The sequence below is a fragment of the Cibotium barometz genome, chromosome 15 (genome assembly GCF_041138505.1).
Source record: "Cibotium barometz isolate CiBa-2024 chromosome 15, ASM4113850v1, whole genome shotgun sequence".
NCBI lineage: Eukaryota > Viridiplantae > Streptophyta > Polypodiopsida > Cyatheales > Cibotiaceae > Cibotium > Cibotium barometz.
The window spans coordinates 21,836,825-21,857,100 of record NC_141060.1 but is presented as its reverse complement, the minus strand read 5'-3'; the positions used below and the strand labels follow the sequence as shown (position 1 = coordinate 21,857,100).

Genomic DNA, 20,276 nt, shown 5'->3' with positions numbered 1-20,276 from the left:
CCAACTTTACAATTAAAGAGAAAATGTTATTAATGGAAAGAATTGTGTAGCATTTGATGATAGTACACATGATTTGAGATTATTTTATATTAGTCAATGCTTTAGTTAATTGCACCACACTATTGAGTTAAGTTTGTAATATCGAAAAGATACCCAGGTTCTTATGAAGTTGTGGCTAGCTTTAGAACTAAGGAGGGACTCACCTTCTTTGCACGAATCTACCAAATATGGAAAGTCTAGCCACACTCAAATAGGTGGGGTCTTAGGTAAGGGGTCATCTCTCACACTCAAGGTGTTTAGTGATGTAAATTGGTTTGTGGCTAGACTGAATCCACATATTGATCATTGCTAAATTGTTCATCCAATCATTGGCACCATCTTGATCAAGCAAAGGTGCCCCCATATCTTCCTCACTCTCATCCCCTAGGTATTGGTGGCGTCTGGGTATAAGCCTAGATAGATGTAAATAGTTGAAGTTCGTCTAGTCATAGAAAGTGTGCTTTCCACGTGTGTAGATTGACCTTTAATGTTTTGTACTTATTCTAAATATAGATGCGATCAGTGCTGCCCTAGTCGTGGATTAACTCATACATGTAGGGATTTCTTAGGATGATGTCACCACACACACACCCTCTATTTGCTTAAGTCTAGTACACAAACATTTGTCTAAAACTTAACCCCAAGGTTATAATTTTGAGGTTTCAAGAGATATCCTAGGGCTTTGTGGTTATTCCCATCTGCTAGTTTCACTACCAAGGTAGCTTTGTCCAACGGAGGTTTTGGCCTCATGGTTCCCAATAATGTTTTGTCAACAAAGCATTGTTAGCATCCTAAGAATCTTAGGATGCTAACTCCTTCACCGCCGCTTGGCATTCTTGGCCTTTATATAGCATAATGTATTTTCTTAGTGCTTGAGGCAGCGTAATGGATTTTTTTATGATCTAGCATGGGTTCTTTTTACTCTTCCACTTTTGCCTAGGGTTGTCCTTCCATCAAGCCATATAAATCCATAGGCTTAGGCTAACATGCATCAATGTGCTAACGGGAATTCTAATTTTAGAGGATAGGAAAGATGAGAGGACAACTATCCCTGGCTTTATATTCCCTTTCACTAGGTGCATGACTTGGGCCACCAATGGTATAGGGGATTTCAATCTCCACATTTTTATGGGTTGTGGTGGTAGCATGAAACGCTCTTTCATACCTCATGTTGAAATGCTAGCATGAAATTCTCTTTCATACCTTGTGTTGAAGCCTTGTCGGATTCCTCTTTGAGTGACCATGAATCCAATATCACTGCATTGCACTAGCTCAAATCTAGACACAACCACTTCTCGTGACCCATTGTTGCCAACCATTGGTAGTGCCAGCTCTCCCTCAGTAACATGCATTGACTATGGCTCCACCCATAAGAAACAACCTGCAAATGAAATTACTAAGACCACCTAGCATGCCCATTTTATTTCTTGTCTTGCTGTATGAATCCCCTTCCTCGAGAAGTAAACCGAAATCACCCTGAAGAGACTAAAGTATTTCCAAATAGCAAGATAAAGGATCAAAACACTCCAATATCCTTGAGACACATGTTGTGCAACCCAATAATTCTCTCATGCAGAGTAATGTACCATTATTATTGGGCATTGTGGTCCTATGGGAGTGTGTTGGCATACTACACACTAGTGCACTTTGTGGTGGATATAATGATGAGTCACCCCAATGATGTTCTCATGTAGAGTAATCTACCGTTACCCTTGCCTCAAATTGACCCAAATCCGATCGGTGTTGATGATGGACATTGTAATACTATGTGAGTGTGTTGGCACACTCTACACCAAATCCAATCAGTGTTGACGATGGACATTGTAGTCCTATGTGAGTGTGTTGACACACTATACACCAAATCCGATCAATGTTGATGATGGACAATTGTAGTCCTATGTGAGTGTGTTGGCACACTATACACTAGATCATCATTGCACTTTGTGGAGGATGATGGGTCATTTTGCAATTCACACTTCGATTTTTGTTGCATTAGGGAACCTCTAAAGCATTGAGTTCTTCTATAGTCACATTGGTCGCATTACCAATCCTTGTTTCTTTTTGGTGTTGTGGTTGGGCCTCATCTAATGATGAGGACTTTGGCAAGATTTCTATTGGCACATGTGCTAGTCATTCATTTGGTTCAATTTCTTGCATATTGTCATCAAGGTGGATGGCTCATTTGTAGCATGGATTAAATAAGACAAGGTTCTTCTTCCCTAGCAAAAGGCCATGCAATCTTGGATCTCAAAACCCTTTGAAGATACGATCCATAATCTTTTGTCACTCAACTTGTCCCTTTCCTCACAATGCAAATCAAGGCATAATGTAATGTTACAAGTTTGCTCGAGCTTTTGTTCCAACCAACATACTTGAAGGATAGGTCTCCATTCAAAATAAAAAAACTTGTTTGAAGAATTAAGATTACTTGAGAATTAGATTAAAGCTCAATTAATTTGGAAGAAAAATATAAAATAAAAAACTAGGTTAATTCGAAAAAATAATGGAAAACTAAAAAATAGTTAGGCATTTAGGATTAGAAAATTAATTAAGGACTCAAGAAAAATTGGGACAAATTAAAAGGATTGAGGAGAAAATTAAAGCTCATTTGGGACTTCGAAAAATTATTGATATAATCAACAAAGTTTACATCCTATCGCATTCCATTGACATCTTATTCCCATTTAGTAGCTTTTCTTACTTCGATACCGATAATGGGACTTTTTCTAAGTTTTCGTCAATTGTTTGGCTTAGATAAAGGTTCTTTTTCTCGCGACGATGACTATTTCCATATTCTTTCTCAATTTCTCAAATGAATTATATTCAATATTCCTCTTTTGAATAAAAGAATTCATGGGAAATCTTTTAAATTGGTGAAACATCCATGGGGTCCGTACCCCGTGCAGCACCCCACCTATTATATACATACACATGAGGCGACACAAGAACAAGCACAACACAAGTTGTTGCTCCTCCAACACACTTCATATCGAGTTAGGTGTACCCAAGAGTAGAGTAACATTTGCCGATTGTCCCTTGAGTCCACCCATTTGCTGATTGTCCCTTGAGTCCACCCATATCTAGTGCACATTGGTGTCGATTGTTTGCACATTTGGTGCGAACAATCAACTCCTCTCTGCATTAAAACGTGACCATGAGGATGAAATGCATATAGACCCCTCGACAAGTGGTGCACCACCCTACATGCACCCTGAATGGTACGGACGTCTTGATGTGCACATGTATAGACTTCCAGTCGATCCATTTCCCGCTACCAACACATGCACCTCCTCCTTGAGCATACAAATATTTTGAGCATAGCAATCTATGCTCAAAGTATGGAGATTCCTTGGAGATGCATGAAACTCAAACCAATCTATATCTCCAAGTTAATGACAAAATTGGACAATGTAGGAGACACCATCCATCACCTTAAGGTGTCGAGCAAATTTGCAATACATTATAGATGGAAAATCATCTCAACGGTTTTTGAATCTTGAATACAAGGAAACTTTTAAGGCTCTGAGATTTCTAACCTAAATCTAAGAATTTTACCCTAATGTAATGTTTAACTCACCTGATAATCAAACAAATTAATGCTAATTTAAGCTAATGCTAGCCTAACCTAAGTTTGACACACGGGATGTGGCTGGGAGGGCGGCCAAGGGAGTAAGGCAAGGGGACCTAGCCTCAACACTAAAGGGCACAGTGAAGTGACAAGCCCTTCACCATGGGATTGAGGGTGGAGGAGGATTCTCGTAGATCGAGGCTATGGGGGCGGTAGGATGTGGGGTTGCCAGTGCACGCGGTCTGTGACCCCGGCCTCTGAAGCTGCCGAAACAATGGGAGATTACTGACAGGTCCAAAAAATTGAATGCCGGAACAATGGGAGATTACTGGCAGGCCTTAAAATTGACTTGAAATTATTTACAAGAGTAGTTCTTCTGCACGGTGGATAGAATGGTGTAATGGTTAGGTTCTTGCCTGCTCATCTGCAGGTCGCAGATTCGATGCTCCAGTACTACACCTCTTTTTTGGTTTTTTTAAGTATTAAAAACAACCAAGGCAAGTTTACATGCCCATGGCCACCCTAAGGCCATGCCCAGCCGAGTTGCCGAGTTTACCATGTCCATGACAATGGACTGGTTCACGCCCAAGTTTACTATATGTGCCCAAGTTTACTATATTTGCCCAAGTTCACCTCTTTTTTGGTTTTTTTAAGTATTAAAAACAACCAAGGCAAGTTCCCATGCCCAAGGCCACCCTAAGGCCATGCCCAGCCAAGTTGCCGAGTTTATCATGCCCATGACTATGGAATGGTTGACACCCGAATTTACTATATTTGCCCAAGTTCACCTCTTTTTTAGTTTTTTTTTTAAGTATTAAAAACAACCAAGGCAAGTTCCCACGCCCATGGCCACCCTAAGGCCATGCGGAGCCGAGTTTACCATGCCCATGCATATTGACGCCCGAGTTTGCTATATTTGCCCAAGTTCACTATGCGACCCACGCCACCCCCATTTTAGTGTTAGATCCCATATATATGGTGAAGAAGGGCTTGTGACTTCACCGTGCCCGTTAGTGTTGAGGGGACCGGGTCAGCTGTGATCACGGCACAGAGGCGGCACACCAAAGCAGGGAGGTCAGCAGACGCTGACACGACGGAGATGAAGGCGGCCGGCTGTCGGAGACGGAGATGGGTAGCGATCATAGGCGGGCGCGCAAGTAGGCAAGGAGGGTAATGTAGAGAGATGGCAAGCAACGGAGGTCAACGGTGGTCGTGGTGGTGCTGGTGCTGGTGGAGCGTGATGACTCAAGAGGCGGGGATCCCAAGCTCCTTAATTGGGGAGGAAGTGAGCAAAGAGAGCAGGTGTGAGAGAATTGTGAGGTGGGAGGAAGGTAGAAATCCTTCCCCACCCCAATTGTTGATGCCCTAATTTGTCTCTTAATCAACGTTTAAGAGAGTTATTATGCTTCATGCCAAACAATACTGAGTATTTATATAGAAGGAAATAAGGTAATTATAGGTATTTTACACACCACCTCTTTGAGTATTTATATAGAAGGAAATAAGGTAATTATCGGTATTTTACACACCCCCTCTTTAACCCTGGCACTTATACAAATGGCCACCTCAAATTTGAGTGCCCAAACCCAAAATTATAGCTTCACACCAAGGTCTTCAACTACCGAGATCCAAAAAATCCTTTATAGCCATCAACAAACATAAGATAGAAGTAAAGGTCCAAGCAAAGAGTAACAAATTGTTGGCTAGAATGCATATGAAGGTTTAGTTCACATGCTTCCATGTGAATAGTCACCTCCTCCGGTCATACATGAGTCATAAAGTGGCTTTTCGCATCACTTTCATGAGGAAATTTTTTTTTAACCTAGAGGTTAGTGTATATGTATCATTACTCTAAGCTGCTCATTTGTAAGAGTCTAAGAGGATTTTCCAAGGCCAAAGATGCATTTAAGACACACAATGCACCACTAAGATAGCTAAGATATATCATGACACCTAGGGTGTTTATGACACCAAGGTTGTTAAAGATTGGTTTATCATCAAAAAGATGTTAAACAGATTGGTAAAAATATTAGGATGATTGAAAGCTAAGGAATTAATCACTAAAGTCTAGAGCAAAGCCCATTTTACAAGTATGTGGCTATGAAGCCCAATTGGTGGGGTTTAAATCTCTAGTTCAAAGTCCACTAGCAATATCTATTGGATGTGATGTTGCATATTGTTACATTCTTTTTTTAAAAACATTTCACAAAGATAGATAGTTTTGTGCTAAAATGAGAAATACAAAGTGGATGTTAGTGTAGCAATTCAACATCATTTGTTCGGACATTTTCAAGCCAAAAGGCATTTATAGTTAGGTGTTTTAGGGACTTGCCATTTAGAATCACTATAAAATATCTATGTTCCTTAGATTCCTTGATGAAAGAGCCTCTTACGTACAAGGAGAAATAACTTTGTGTGTGAAGGAATACTTCTTCATCTTAGTTGAAAGAAGATGATGGTGAGGTCTCTTTGGTTAAAAAGCAATTGTGGACCTAAATATTATAGGATGGTTAACTTCTTTTCTATAGGCATGATTAAATTTTGAAGCTCCTCATTACTTCATTGAGGTTAACTCCAAGCTAAAGGGCTCTTCTAAGAGTGTGACTTACACTTGGAGAGGTTACATCCATTCTTCAACATCTTTGTCATGGTCCACTTCTTTCATGGATAAGGCTTTCAGTTTAGGAAGCCTAAGGCTTTGCACACAAGGATGGTTTGGCATGTGTTAAGATTGGATATTTTGGTTCCTCTTGTGGGTTTGTAAACAAGTTTCATTTATGTTTTTAGTCTTTGTAAAAAACTGTGGAAATTTTTTTATGAGTTTCATATAAAGAATCTATTAATTATGATTGATTTATTCTCTTGATGTGATAAATAGATATGTAACAAACACCACTATATAAATGCTCGACCCAATGTTTGAAGTATACCAATATGTTCTTAATTTTTCATGGAAGTTTTATGATTTAAGAGAAAACAGTGAGAGCTACTATAAATAGGCAAGCTAGTAATCCTTTCATCCAAAACTTGGTCTTTAAATTGGTAAGATACATTGTGAACTATCTTTATATTGATTTGTCATCTTTCCTGATGAACCAACTAGTGTATTGGAAATTAGGGTGGCAACACTATAAGTGTTACATTTAGCATGAAAGTTTAAGGTTTTTAGGCATGTTGTACTCTTTTACTCAATCTACTTATTTGTCTAAGAAAGCCTAGAAAGATGCTACTCCCATTTTTTGATTACTTTTAATTACTTCAAGTGAGGATTTTCAATGGGTTCTAAATGGTGTCTTCTTGCAAAAAGTGGGGTTTTGTAGGATCTCCTAATGACATTCCATCCTTACTTTGTTATTCTTGGGACCTTAGTGGTTGAAAAACTTAACTCTGCTTTGCCTAAAAAAGCTTCATAAATATCAAATTATTTTTTTATCAAGGTGAGATAGTTTAATCTTAGCTTTAAGGACTTTATGAGCTCTAGTAAGAGTTTGAACTTATTCTATTTCTAAATTGATAAAGAGATAAAGACCCAAACTTATATGTGAATGTCTAAATAATTCTTCTTGATGAGAGAGCACCATAAAATGGTAATTCTATGAGAAAATATTTATATAATGAGTCTTTTAACTTAAATATATCTTATTCTATTGAAGATATAGTGAAATTAGTTGGTATTGTAAATTTAAGGCATAGCTTTTATGTTGTGTGTGTGTGTGTGTGTGTGTGTGTGTGTGTGTGTGTGTGTGTGTGTGTGTGTGTGTGTGCACGTGTGCGTGCGTGCATGCATGCATGTGTGTGTGCGGGCACATGCACACGAGCATGCACATAAGCCTATAATTTTATCTTAGTATGCAAATATTTAAGTGTGATAAATTTATATCTTTGACTAACTAATATAAATTTGTATATAAGGATAGATTTGGTTGGCCCTCTATAATTTGATAATGGAACCAAGTTGTCGATCTCGCTACAAGTACAATGACTTTCATCGAGATCAAGTTTTAAAGGTATAACCCTTGAATGTGTTTAAAGGTAAATATTTGTATGATTTCATTTAAAATAAATACTAAGAATAAGGATTAAATTATGCATTCCTATTATTTTGGAACAATATCACGACTTTTAAATTAGTTTACTAATAATAAAGGTACAAAAATGGAACTAATCAAAACAAACTAGGTTGTAATGTAGGATGCCTTAATTGTGAATTGGGAAGTCTAGAGCTTTAACATTTTTCACATTACCTAGAGTATCTAAAAGGTGATCATGTAGTTCATATTGTGAGTTTCAATTTCGAGTTTCAATTTCGATTCATATCTTATGATAACCATTTCAAAAACCTCTTTGTGTTTAGAACTCTAGCAACATGACAATTTCTTTGAGCCATTTTTCTATTTCTAGAAAAACTATAAATTCTTCTTTAGGAAAATTTATTTTAATGCACCCAAACCATAATTTTTTCTATTTTTAGAATATATTTTAATGCACCTAGACCTTAAATTCTTCTCTAGGAAACTTTCGAGTATTTATAAGACTTGGAAGAGTCACTTAATAAGACGTTGTGTGGTGGCTTAGTGATGGCCTCTACTACACCACGTACAGGCACACAAGAAGAAAACACAATGGGATCAGAACTGAGGGACACTAGAATCCCAGCCCCCAAGGGCACTAATCAACTCAACTGCTATCCCTAGCCCTCCAGCTGACTTAATGGATCACCTCAACACGCTCCCAACCTCCCTATCAGACACAACTCCCAGATCAGCACAGACCTCCAAAAGCACTAATCACACCTACAAGCCTTAGCTGACTTCAGCTGAGGCTTAAATCCACTCCAGTTGACATAGAATAGATCAAATAGTGACTGTATACCTAATTTGGATGCAGACTACTGATTCCAATAAAAAAAACTATCGCCTGACTCCCAGAATGTCCTCCAACGTCAACCAGCTTTAAAACCTTGCTCTAGAGATTCACCTACCTTATCAGTTCTCCCCTGCTGACTCCCTGCTGCTGCTGACCTTTGAAAAGATGCAAGGGAGAAGAGATCTTGAGCTCTTGCAAGCACACACACACTCACACAAACCCCAAAAGAGAACACACAAGGTGAGAGGCTGAAAATTCTTCTTCTTCTTCACACAACAAAATAGGTCTACGAAGAAGATAAAGTGACTAACACACATAATAGAGTATATAAAAGCGGTCCATAATGTGAACACTAGTCCGTTAAAAGACATGTCCTCTCTGTGTCCACTCTGATGATATCCATCCTGATCACGCGGTTTTGCTCTGAGTGGGTGAGATCCAAAAATGGACAATCCAAACTATACTGAAAGGGTGGTAGTGCCTCTATCCACCACAAACCATGTAGGTCAAACCATGATCTCATTTGAGCGTACTAGCAAATGAGTATGAGGTCAATGCTAATCGCCGCTGTAAAAAGGTAACTGCCTGGAATAGGGCCTCGGTCACTACTGGTGCGGCACCTAGCTCAGCCCGAACAATCTCATGTGGTGCTAGTGATTTGCTCCGAATCATGCGGGCAATCATCATAATTAATTGCCTCTCCATTTGCCTCCATCCCTCATCCGTCCCTCTCTAAGATCTGTGATGTATGTTGGGCCCCCAAATTGGAGCTCCGTACAGGAGCGTCGGTGTGACAAGCGTATCAAATAGCCACAATTTGGTGCGCGGCTTCTAAAACTGTATGTGTGCACATTGCCTCTCAAGTGTCCCCCCAAGGTTGCATGCCCTCGAGTTAATTTAGCTACTTCTGCCTCCTTCAGGTAGAAACGAGGTCCTATAGTGAAAGTAACTCCCAAGTAGACATATGACCTGACGTACTCAACCGGCTCCCCTCCTCGGAAAGTGAAATGAGGCTCTGATCTTGTCACCCATGTCTGTGTGGTGTTAAACACCATAACCTTGGTTTTCCCAAGGTTCACTGTCAGATCTCTATCCGTATAGAAAGCCTGTAATCCCTCCGGAGAGTCTGAGATTAGAACAATATCATCAGTATATAACAAGATGGGCATCAACACCCCTGCCAGGCATGCACTTGGGCCTCCCAATCTGTCTACATAATCGAAGACCACATCAATGTTGTATAGTCCAAAGAGGGTGGGTGATAGAGCAGGCATCCCTAGTCACCATATCAGATAGTGTAGGACTCTACCTGTCATCACAGACTCATACAAAGCATATATCCCCCCCATTGCATATCCTCGGGTACCTCAATGTCATGCAATTTGTGCATAAGCCTGGCACATGGTACGGTATCGAAGGCTTTGCGGAAGTCCACAAAGCAGCAGTATATCCTTCTCTTCTATGACCTGCCCTCTTCAATAAGTGCCCGAAGTGTCAGTATGTGATCCAAGGTAGTAAGTCCTCTCCAAAAGCCGGCATGTCCATGTGCTTGATGGCCATGCCTCTCTGCCCAGCGGCTCAACTCCGACTCCAATATAGAGCCATATAGTTTGGCCAAGTAATGACCAATCATGATCATTCTGTAATTGCCTGGTGTCATGGGGTCCCCACTCTTAAAGAGTGGTACAATGATATGCTCTGTCCAGCTTGCCAGGAAACCCTCACAAATGGCACGATTAAACACATGTACAATGAGCGGAGCCAAAGTGTCACGTGCATATGAGAAATGCTCTCCAACTAGCCCATCATGATCCTATGCCTTTCCATTCTGTAACCTATCTATCACATCTAGCACCATCCGCATAGTAAAAAAGGTGCTGCTAGCCGGTCTAGCTCCCAGTGGAGGGGGGTGGGGGCTGTCCTAGTGCATCATATAGCTCTCTAGCATAAGTATGCAATGCCTCAGGTGCAGTAATCGGAGTACCAGGCTGTCTCTCCTGAAACAACTTTTATAACCCCGCACGTCAGGAAGCCTCTTATTTGTGCACTGATGGGTCTTCCTATACATAGCAATATCACTGTGTCTGAAAGTATCCTCCAAGTATCCTGCATCTGTTCTAAGGGATCCATTGAAATTCCACACCGTGAATCGCAAGGTCTCATAGGCCGTGCATCGTCAAGCGGACCTCCTCTCCATAATGATGACTCGGCCATCTCTATATACCGCACATTTCCCCTCTTTCCTTGCCTCAAGCACACACGGTATGTGTTCCTTCCAGTGTGTGCTATCTGTTCCCAGTGTAAGGTCCTCATCTAAATAAATCTTTTCCCCCTTAAGGGCCATCCTTTTGGATAAGGCCTTCTTCTTCTCCAAGTCACCAAACCTGATGATCAATATCTTCGCCCTGGTTTCATCTCTGCCTACTTACCATGCTCCAGTAATGGGTACATCAGTGGATCCAATTTTTGTTGCAAGAGCTTTTGCATCCTCTTGGGGATTTCCCTTATCTTCCCACCCAACTACGCATACATGTAAGGCACATGCCCGTCTCTTGGCTTCCTCTTCCAATGTAGCATTCATCACCTCTACTTTATTGACTGGTGTATCCTTTTGCTTTTTTACTACTTCAATCCATGGGTTGACTTCCTCAATTTGTTTCTTTGTGGCACTCGCAATTTCAGCCCATGAATGCATTTCCTTCTCACCTACAACCACTTTTGCTTTACATGATTCCAAAGTTTTTTGTATTTCTATGATGTCCTTTTCACAGTCAACCATACATGTCTTCAAAGTGCCTTCGTATGATGCAACTGTTGTGCCAATCTCCCAAAGCATGTCATCCTTCTAGTTCTGCATCTCTTTTTTCATTTCCGTGTACATTAAGGCTTGGGCTAATTCCATCTCAACCCGTACTTGGGCTTGCATTTCTCCCTTCAATTGGTCATATATCTCTTCCTTCAGCGTTTCATATATCACTTTCCTTTGGGCATGCATCTACTCTGTCCATTCCTTTTCAAGCTCGTCACATGGTGCTCATCTTTATCCTTATGTGCAGCTATATCTCCTCGTAAAGGGCCTCATCTCATCGGGCCATCTTCTTAAGCCTTCATGGGCTAGGGGACATGATCCCTTCCCTCAATCTTCTGCGGTAGGCATTTGGTGCCTTCGTGGGGGTGTGAAAGGCTGTCTCACCATCCTGTTCTCCCTCTTGGGATTGAGACATGTTTTACCCTAGTTGCTACCTTGGGGGCCTGAGCAGGGGTGGGTGTGAAAAGGGAGGCAAAGCCCTCTGCACAAAGTAGGTAGAGGCGCGCAGGTGGGTAGCATAGCCAGAGGCGCACAGCGCAGGTGGGCAGCATAGACAGAGGCGTGCAGGTGGACATGTGTAGGCAGAGGCACGCAGGTGGGCAGCTTAGCCACAGGTGCACAGCGCAGGTGGGCAGCATAGCCACAGGCGCACAGCGTAATTGGGCAGCATAGACAAAGGCGTGCAGGCTACATGCTGAAGCGTAGGTGGGCAGCGCAAGCAGAGTAGCCAGAGGCACACAAAGCATGCAGAGAGGCGCGCACAAAACAGAATAGGGGGACTGCCTGCGCACAGGCCAAAGCGAAGAGGTGCACAACTAGGTGCGCACAGAGCAGATCAGGGAGGCGGATAGAGGCAGGCTACATCATGGGGCGGCGGTGGAGCAAAGGGAAGCAAAGGTGCCACACACACACACACACATGGAGCTAGGAAAAATACATGTCACCATGTAGGCCACAAATCTAATATGCAAAAATTATTCTAGTTCAATCATGTCTAAGTAACACACGTTGAGTTATTATTCCCAAGAATATCTAGATTCATAGCCTTGGCTAGGTATATAGCAAAATTTCATAATTATTCCAACAAACCCCTCATCATTAGCATTTTATAAATGTATTGACAAACCCCTCATTTTGTTCATGTAATCACAGTAAATAGCATAAAACCAAGCTACTTGCATCCACATAAGGCAACTGTGAAAAACGGTTCCAATATATTATTTCAACAAACCCCTCATTATTAGAATTTCATCGTTGTTTTAACAAACCCTTCATTCTATTCATATCATCAAAGTAAATAACATAAAACCAAGCTACTTGCATCCACATATGAGGCATGTGTAAAAAAAGTAAATATCATCAAAGTAAATAACATAAAACCAAGCTACTTGCATCCACATATGAGGCATGTGTAAAAAAAGTTCCAATCTATTATTCACAAGTTTAGAATATTCATTTTCACTTAGTTTGGCAAAAGCATCTCATAGGCATCAAAGATTACATGGATACTAAAAAAGGTATCCTAGTCCACATAAGCCAATGAGTTCATTGAAATGACCATCATTTTTTATTCTAAGATTAAGTTTATTCCAATTTGAAGTTCTAATATTCACTTAAATCATGCAGTTACAAAAACATCTTAGCGAGATTCTTGTGGATCAAATTCCAATATTAAAGGATCTACAAAGGGTGAGTTGATAAAGATCACATTATCAAACGATATATGATAATAAAGTATCAAATTCCACAAGTTCATAATCCTTCTTAGAATAATAAAACTGCACTTATTATGCTTATACAGGTTTTGGAAGAGATTTCTCTCAATGTAAAGCCCAAATTTGAAGAGAAATGCTTTAACTCATTGATCTTAGAGCAGGTTCAGACCTCTCAACACTTGTATGCATGTGTTTACTTGGTTTTGTAAGTATGTGTACATGTGTGGATGCATATGCATATGCTTTCACAAATGCACATGCATATGTGGGTGTGCATGTGGATATGCTTGTGCATACATTATGCATGTATCATTTATGTGTGGGTGTGTGTGGGTGTGTGAGTATGTGTGTGGGTGTGTTTTCACACGTGCACGCATGCATGTACACACTTTCAAATAAGACACAGAGGTGGGTGAGTGTGTGTAGGTGGGTGAGTGTGTGTGTGTGTGTTTTCACATACTCACATGCATGTACGCACGTACACAAGCACACACATGTACACACACAAAGAAGACAAAATGGTTAGAGAGAGAGAGAGAGAGAGAGAGAGAGAGAGAGAGAGAGTTAATTCTCAAACTACACATGAGAGAATGTAAATTCTCAAATTAGACATGCAGGTACCTGTATTAAGAGAGAAACTACTTTCACATAGAAATTGGGGTAAGTGCAATCTTTTCTACCTAGAATTGGTTTATTAACTTTAAAGATTTTTTTAAAGGTATCATCCAAGTGTATAAATCTATAAATTTGGTAACCTTTATAAATATGATATATTTTTATAAAGTTTATCAAAATATGATTTTTTTAATGAATATATGTATTTTGAAAGATAACACACTATTTAATAGAAGAAGATTGTATGCTAATAGAAGCTAGGCCGTAAAGTAAACTTACACTAATGACTAATAAACCATCTAGAGAGGAGGTTAAAAGTGTCTATTTGAAGGCATGGAGATGTATCCACAGTGTTGAATTGGCTAATAATTACCATTTGTGGTATTAAACAGGCATCTCTAGCTTTGTTGGTTTCTTCTTTGGTCTAATTGGTACCACCATCTATGGTGTCAAATTGGATCAATAAATAACTACCATTTGGGTGTTAAATCAGCACCTCCCATGTCTATCTAGGCTTTGTTTAGGTCCCATATAAACTTTGGATATGGTGTCAAAGAGTAAAGTTTACCAACCCCATGTGTGGACCATTATGGAACAATGGTCCACTCTAGCATGTAGCCTATTTTTAACAGTACGTTGAATCTTATTTAGGTTGTTTCTACACCATCTAGCCTCATAGGTCACCATCCCTTGCAATATGAAGGTTGTATTCTAATAGAAGCCAAGGAATAACATAATCGCTCTCAAAGTAGCAGCCTAGCTTGTTCAACCAGTATCTTTGGAAAGGCTTGGTGAACTGCCTCTTTCTTAGGCGGGTTCATCATCCTCTGACTCATCCGAGGAGTTTTAAATTAGTTGTTCTTCCATCCCTACTTTTAAATTTCCATCCATCCAATCCTTCAAGACCTTCCATAGGCTTAGGCATCCTTGAAGTACAAAGCCAACAAAAATTTACACTTGGGAGGAAAGGAAGGTGGTGAGTCTAGCTATGTCTCTAGGTGTTTGTCCATTATCACTCACATAGCTTTTGGGGCCAGTAATGGTGTATGGGATGTGTATAGACCCCTTGAGTGTGGTACTCTCTGGTCATCACGTAAGAGTTTGGAGGCCATGGCCCCAAAGCTTTTATCCTCATCCCATAATCCCTATTCTGAGTTTTCTTGGGTCTCATGGGATGGATTAATTCTTTTCCTGGTCTTCTCTTGGGCAAGATGAAACTGGTCTTTGCATTGGCATTCTCTCCAATAGTGGGGACTATTAGAGTTTCATCCTCCATTTGTGCTTGGCATGCCCTTACTATCTCCTGAGCTTCTTCAAGCTTGCTTTTTTTCTCAAAAGGTTAGGATATTTTGCTTGCATTTTAGGTAGATTTCTAGAGTCTATGACTAGTTTCTCCAGGTCTCTAGTGGGTTGGGGATTCAATTCTTCCTCTAAAGAGGATGAAGAGATGTTGGAAACTGTGTCCTCACTTGTGAATTGTCACATGGTCTTCCCCTTGTCCATTTTCTTGGTTCTTCACCTTCTAGTTTATGGGCAACTCTAGCATGTTCTAAAATCGTGTCAGCTCTAGTATGCGTCGGTCGGTTACACACCCTTTGAGTACGGGACTTTGAAGTCTATCCAACTTTGTGAGCAGTGGCTCTCCTCCTATTCTAAATTCTAGTCACAACATTGAGAAAAACCATTCCTAGGTAGGACGTGGATTGGATGCTCTTAATGGGGAATCCTTGTACATGTGGTCAACGCCACATCTTGTGTAGAGTGGTACTAAAGGCTATGGGTTGGTCGGTGGGGTTGCCATAACCTTTTTAATGGGACATTCCAACACTTGGTGAGGCCCCTTCTAGTGTGACAGCATTGTAGTGGCATGCATGACCCTAAGGCATTGCTGTCTCTCCCTCTTTTATATTACATTGTGTCTATATATACACGGGCTATAGGTAGGTCGGTGTGGCTACTATAGCCTTTTTGATGGGACATTCCTGATACCATCCTCATATAGTATACACACTAGATTCCTCCTTATCTTGGTCTTAGGTGAGGAAATTCCATGCTCGTTTAGTTGACATGACATATTGAACACTAGACCAACTCACATCTAGGGTATAGATTAGTCTATATTATATTTTCTTACCCCGACCTTTCATTACTCAATAATTTACTACATGAGCATGGCAGCCTACTAGATGTGCTATGGCCAGTGCGGCCTATGGCTCTTTTTCTGTAACACCCACCTTTAAAGGTACAGTTCTAAAGGATGCTTCAAAAGGCATTCTTTTTCAAAGAGATTCCTTGAAGAAGTTCCCATGAAGTTATCATTAAAGTCTATGGCACTTCTAAAACATGGCTCAAAATTTTTATGCTTTTTTGAGTATAAGGCATCATGCAAGGATGAATCAAGGATTCCTTCCATAAATCTCCTAATTAACTATTCATCATGAGAATTTGTCATTGTCCGAGCATCTAGAGTAAAGGTATCTCACTCTGTTGATGTAGTTTTTGATTGATTCTTTCTCTTACTATTTAACACATCATAGGTGCTTAATGGTGGATCTGGAGAGTCCTCTAGAGTGCAAGTATCTCACTCTCTTTGATGTAGTCTTTAATTGATTTTTTCTCTTACTATTGGACCTCAGAGGTGCTTAATGGACCAATGTTAGTCCATGGGCAAGCAGGTTGAGGATAGATGAAGGTACACATTTATCACGTAACGAGAAGGATAAGATAGATAAATCTTTTATAATTGATCTATCAGTAGGTCACTCACATGTGGATGATGACTCTAGTGGCTCTAAGCAGAGCCTTGGTGAGAACCTTAGCATTCTATCAATGGTTACTCCTAGTGTAAGGAGAACAAGGGTTGTTTTAAGAACACTTCGCAAAACTAGGTGTTCACAAGTCTACGAGGGCTAGAAAGCCTATTGTGAGACAGGTTGAGATATGATGGATATACAACAACCCATCATTATGCTTACATGGTTAAAGCAATACAAGAATTGGAGCCCACTTGTTTTGAGCAAGTACTTGGAAATAAAAAATGGGAAGATGCCATGAATGAGGAGATGGCAGCATTGGATGCACGTGCAACATGGGAGTTAGTGTCTTTGCCTAAGGAAAAGAAGGTAATTGGGGTATAAAGTCAAGCATAATGTAGATGGATCAATGATGACCAGGTATAAGGCGAAAATTGGTTTGCAAACCTATGGCCTTGACTATGAGGAGACATTCAGCTCAATTGCAAGAATGGCAATTGTGAGAGCTATCATTACTATGGTTATAGCAAAGGGTTGTTCTTTATATCAAATGGATGTAAAGAATGCTTTCTTGCATGGTGATTTGCAAGAAGAATTATACATAATGTAGTCACCAAGTTATGAGAGTGATGCACACCCACTTTTGTATGCAAGTTAAAGTCTTTTGTGGCTTGAAGCGGGCACCCATGGTCAAACAAGATCGGGGAGTATCTTGTCACCATTGGATTTCACATATCAAATGGATGTAAAGAATGCTTTCTTGCATGGTGATGACTTGCAAGAAGAATTATACATAATGTAGCCACCGAGTTATGAGAGTGATGCACACCCACTTTTGTATGCAAGTTAAAGTCTTTTGTGGCTTGAAGCGGGCACCCATGTTCAAACAAGATCGGGGAGTATCTTGTCACCATTGGATTTCACATATCTAATGCAAATTTCTCGCTTTATGTGAAAAAGACAATATTCATCATTTACGTGGATAACTTGATTATCACTAGTGATACTAGTGCTCTAACATACATGATGTTAGGATACTTTTAAAGCAGAAGTTTGAGATGAAGGATTTAGGTGAACTACAATATATCTAGGCAGGGGTGGAGAGATCGTCCCCCATGGCATTTTGCTACTAACAGAGGTAGTATGGCTTGAACATGTTGTCTAAGTATGGTATGATAGGCTATAAACCTATTTTAGTGTCATTGGAGCAAAACACAAAGCTTTCCATAGATACAAGTGAGGTTTTGGAGGATCCCACTATGTATAGGTGCATAGGGGGTAGCTTGATCTACATGACTATTACTAGGCCAAACTTGAGCAATGCTATTGGACTTGTGAGTCAGTTTATGTAGGCCCCCAAGAAGCCACACTACCAAGTATCACATTGTATGAATCTACATGTCTAGTAAAGTTCAGTACTGTAATGTATGGCAATAACAAAATGAGAAGAGTTTCATATTCATGTTCTATAAAACTCCCATAGGCCATGACATGGTACTGTTAACCATTTTCACTATGAGGTTTGTTTTCTCTAAGGCTAGTTTTTTTCATTTTTCTAAACATTGCTTTGTGACGATGCTTACTCCAATCCCACCATCAAGGAACATAACAGCCTGATAACCCTTATGTACCATTGGAATAGTTGCATTCGTGTCGTCACTCTCATAATACTTTCCCAACTAGTTAACTAGAATTTAAACTAGTTCTAGTAGGTCATCCCTTCCTTCAACTAGTTCCAAATCTTCCTCAATAGTAGTAGGCAAGGGTAATTCATCCTTGGTTGGTGGATTGGCTTGCATTCTCCCTTCCACCCAGTCTTTTAAATCAGTCCAAAGTTGGGGATTTCCTCTCAGCCAAGTTCCAATTGGCATTTTTTATCTTTGCAAGATGAAGATAAATGTTGTTACCCCTGTCACATCTTTAGGCATTCAAACTTGACCAAAATCATTATCATATGATTCTAGGATAGGATTTATTGATTCATATAGAGGATATTATCCTCCTTCCTCAAACATCCTTGACAACAAATCGTTCTTCCCTCCTTCTTCCAAATCGATCTCACCCTCACTGTGTTCTAATAGCAAAGGCTCTGGTACATTCAGCTATTTTAATTCCCCCATGGTGTTTTATCCAGGATAGACCGTTTCAGCTATTTTAATTCCCCCATGGTGTTTCGTCTAGGATGGACTGTTTCAATATCTTGGTTGGGTTGCAACCATTCCTCAAACTTCTTTTGGCCTTCCTAGACTAGGGCTCGTGTGGCCTATAGTTTCTCTATTTTCATTTTGGGCATTTGGATACTCACCCACCCATCTTGGTGTTCTAGGATCAATGGCTGGCTCAGCTTATTGAAGACTCTCCAATGCCTCTATAACGATAGTCCTTGATTAGGTGGTTAATTCCACATTTTACACAATTTAAACATGGGCGTGTGCTAACTTGGGTAGTCTGCAGGTTTGCTGCTTTAACCTTGTAAGGGCACTCAACTACGTGGTGAGGCAGCGATAACATTATAGCAGGGATCTCCTTGTTGTGGCATTAATATTCATGCCCTTCTATTACACTGTAGTCTGGAACATTAGCACTAGTGTGTTCCCTTAAATAAGAAAATACTTCAAGGTTACCTCCCAAATGTCATCTAACTCCTCCATGGTTTTTCGAGGTTCCCGTACATATTCTCCTTCTTCTTCTAGAACCTCTTCAATGATCATTTTATTCATTGGCATTACTTAGGGTGTCATGATTGCAGTGGTAGGATAGGTGTGGCAATATAGGCACTTTGGGTACTCTACACATTTCCCTCATTTGGTTTTGCATATTTGACAAATTTTTCCCCTAAATAATTCCCTTACCCAGGTGGTGCTAGTAAAGCTAACTATTGCCATGTAGGTGACTGAGGTACATGTGGTTGTTGACTAATGTGGATACCTACACATGCTGGTATCATGGTTCCCAATGCAAACATTACATCAATGGACAAGGCCTCAACTAAGGACACTCAATGCTTGTGTGATTTTGTCAACATATTGAACACCATACTCACTCCCGTCTAGGATATAGATGTTGGTTCATGGGCACATCCCTCACCTCCTTTAGCTTTATCTTATCTAGAAGAACAGTACTTAGCTCATCTAAGGTCATATCCTTTATGTTGAGATGTCAAGCTCAACATGAGTTGATACTCACGAGGCGCCTATATAACCGTTCGACATTTATATCACTGGCGGATTTTGTAGAGCTGGCACCAACATATCTTTACCAGAGATTCTACAACTACACCGACTAGTCCACATCTACCCACTCCTCTTAGCATGTTCACATTATGAACCGCTTGTATATACTCTATTATGTGTGTTAGTCACTTTAGCTTCATTGTAGACCTCCTTCGCGGTGTGAAGAAGAAGAAGAATTTTCAGCCTCTCACCTTGTGTGTTCTCTTCTAGGGTTTGTGTGTGTGTGTGTGTGTGTGTGTGTGTGTGTGTGTGTGTGTGTGTGTGTGTGTGTGTGCTTGCAAGAGCTCAAGCTCTCTTCTCCCCTGCATCTTTTCATGGTATTAGATCCTATTTCATGCTAAGGGCTGAGCGGCAAGCAAACGAGGGTAAGAGCTTCATCTACTCTTCTCCCTTTGTGTTGGGTGGCTACTACACCCTTGTCGGGAGCTCTTCGGGCTGAGCGGCAAGCAAGATAAGCACAGGAAGTGATACGAGGGTAAGAGCTTCATCTACTCTTCTCCCTTTGTGTTGGGTGGCTACTACACCCTTGTCGGGAGCTCTTCGGGAGGCATCGACAAACAAACTCTGATTAAAGAGCTTTCTTCACAAGAGGAGAGATTTCAAGCAACTATTTTATTCATTGGACATAGTTTTTTGGGCCGAAAAAGCATTTTGAGCGCGTCTGGACCTCCGTTTTTC

General features: G+C 40.4%; 1 protein-coding gene across 5 annotated transcripts in view; it reads left to right on the top strand.

Annotated features, from left to right (window-relative positions):
• Positions 1-20,276, top strand: part of LOC147631063 (uncharacterized) — a 199,467-nt gene that overhangs the window by 153,773 nt on the left and 25,418 nt on the right. For all 5 annotated transcript variants that reach the window (XM_086809385.1, XM_086809382.1, XM_086809384.1 and 2 more), the window contains 4 exons: positions 7,525-7,614; positions 12,909-12,971; positions 13,084-13,158; positions 13,615-13,657. In XM_086809385.1, coding sequence (XP_086665511.1) covers positions 7,525-7,614; positions 12,909-12,971; positions 13,084-13,158; positions 13,615-13,657 — 271 coding nt within the window. The remainder of the gene's footprint in view (positions 1-7,524; positions 7,615-12,908; positions 12,972-13,083; positions 13,159-13,614; positions 13,658-20,276) is intronic.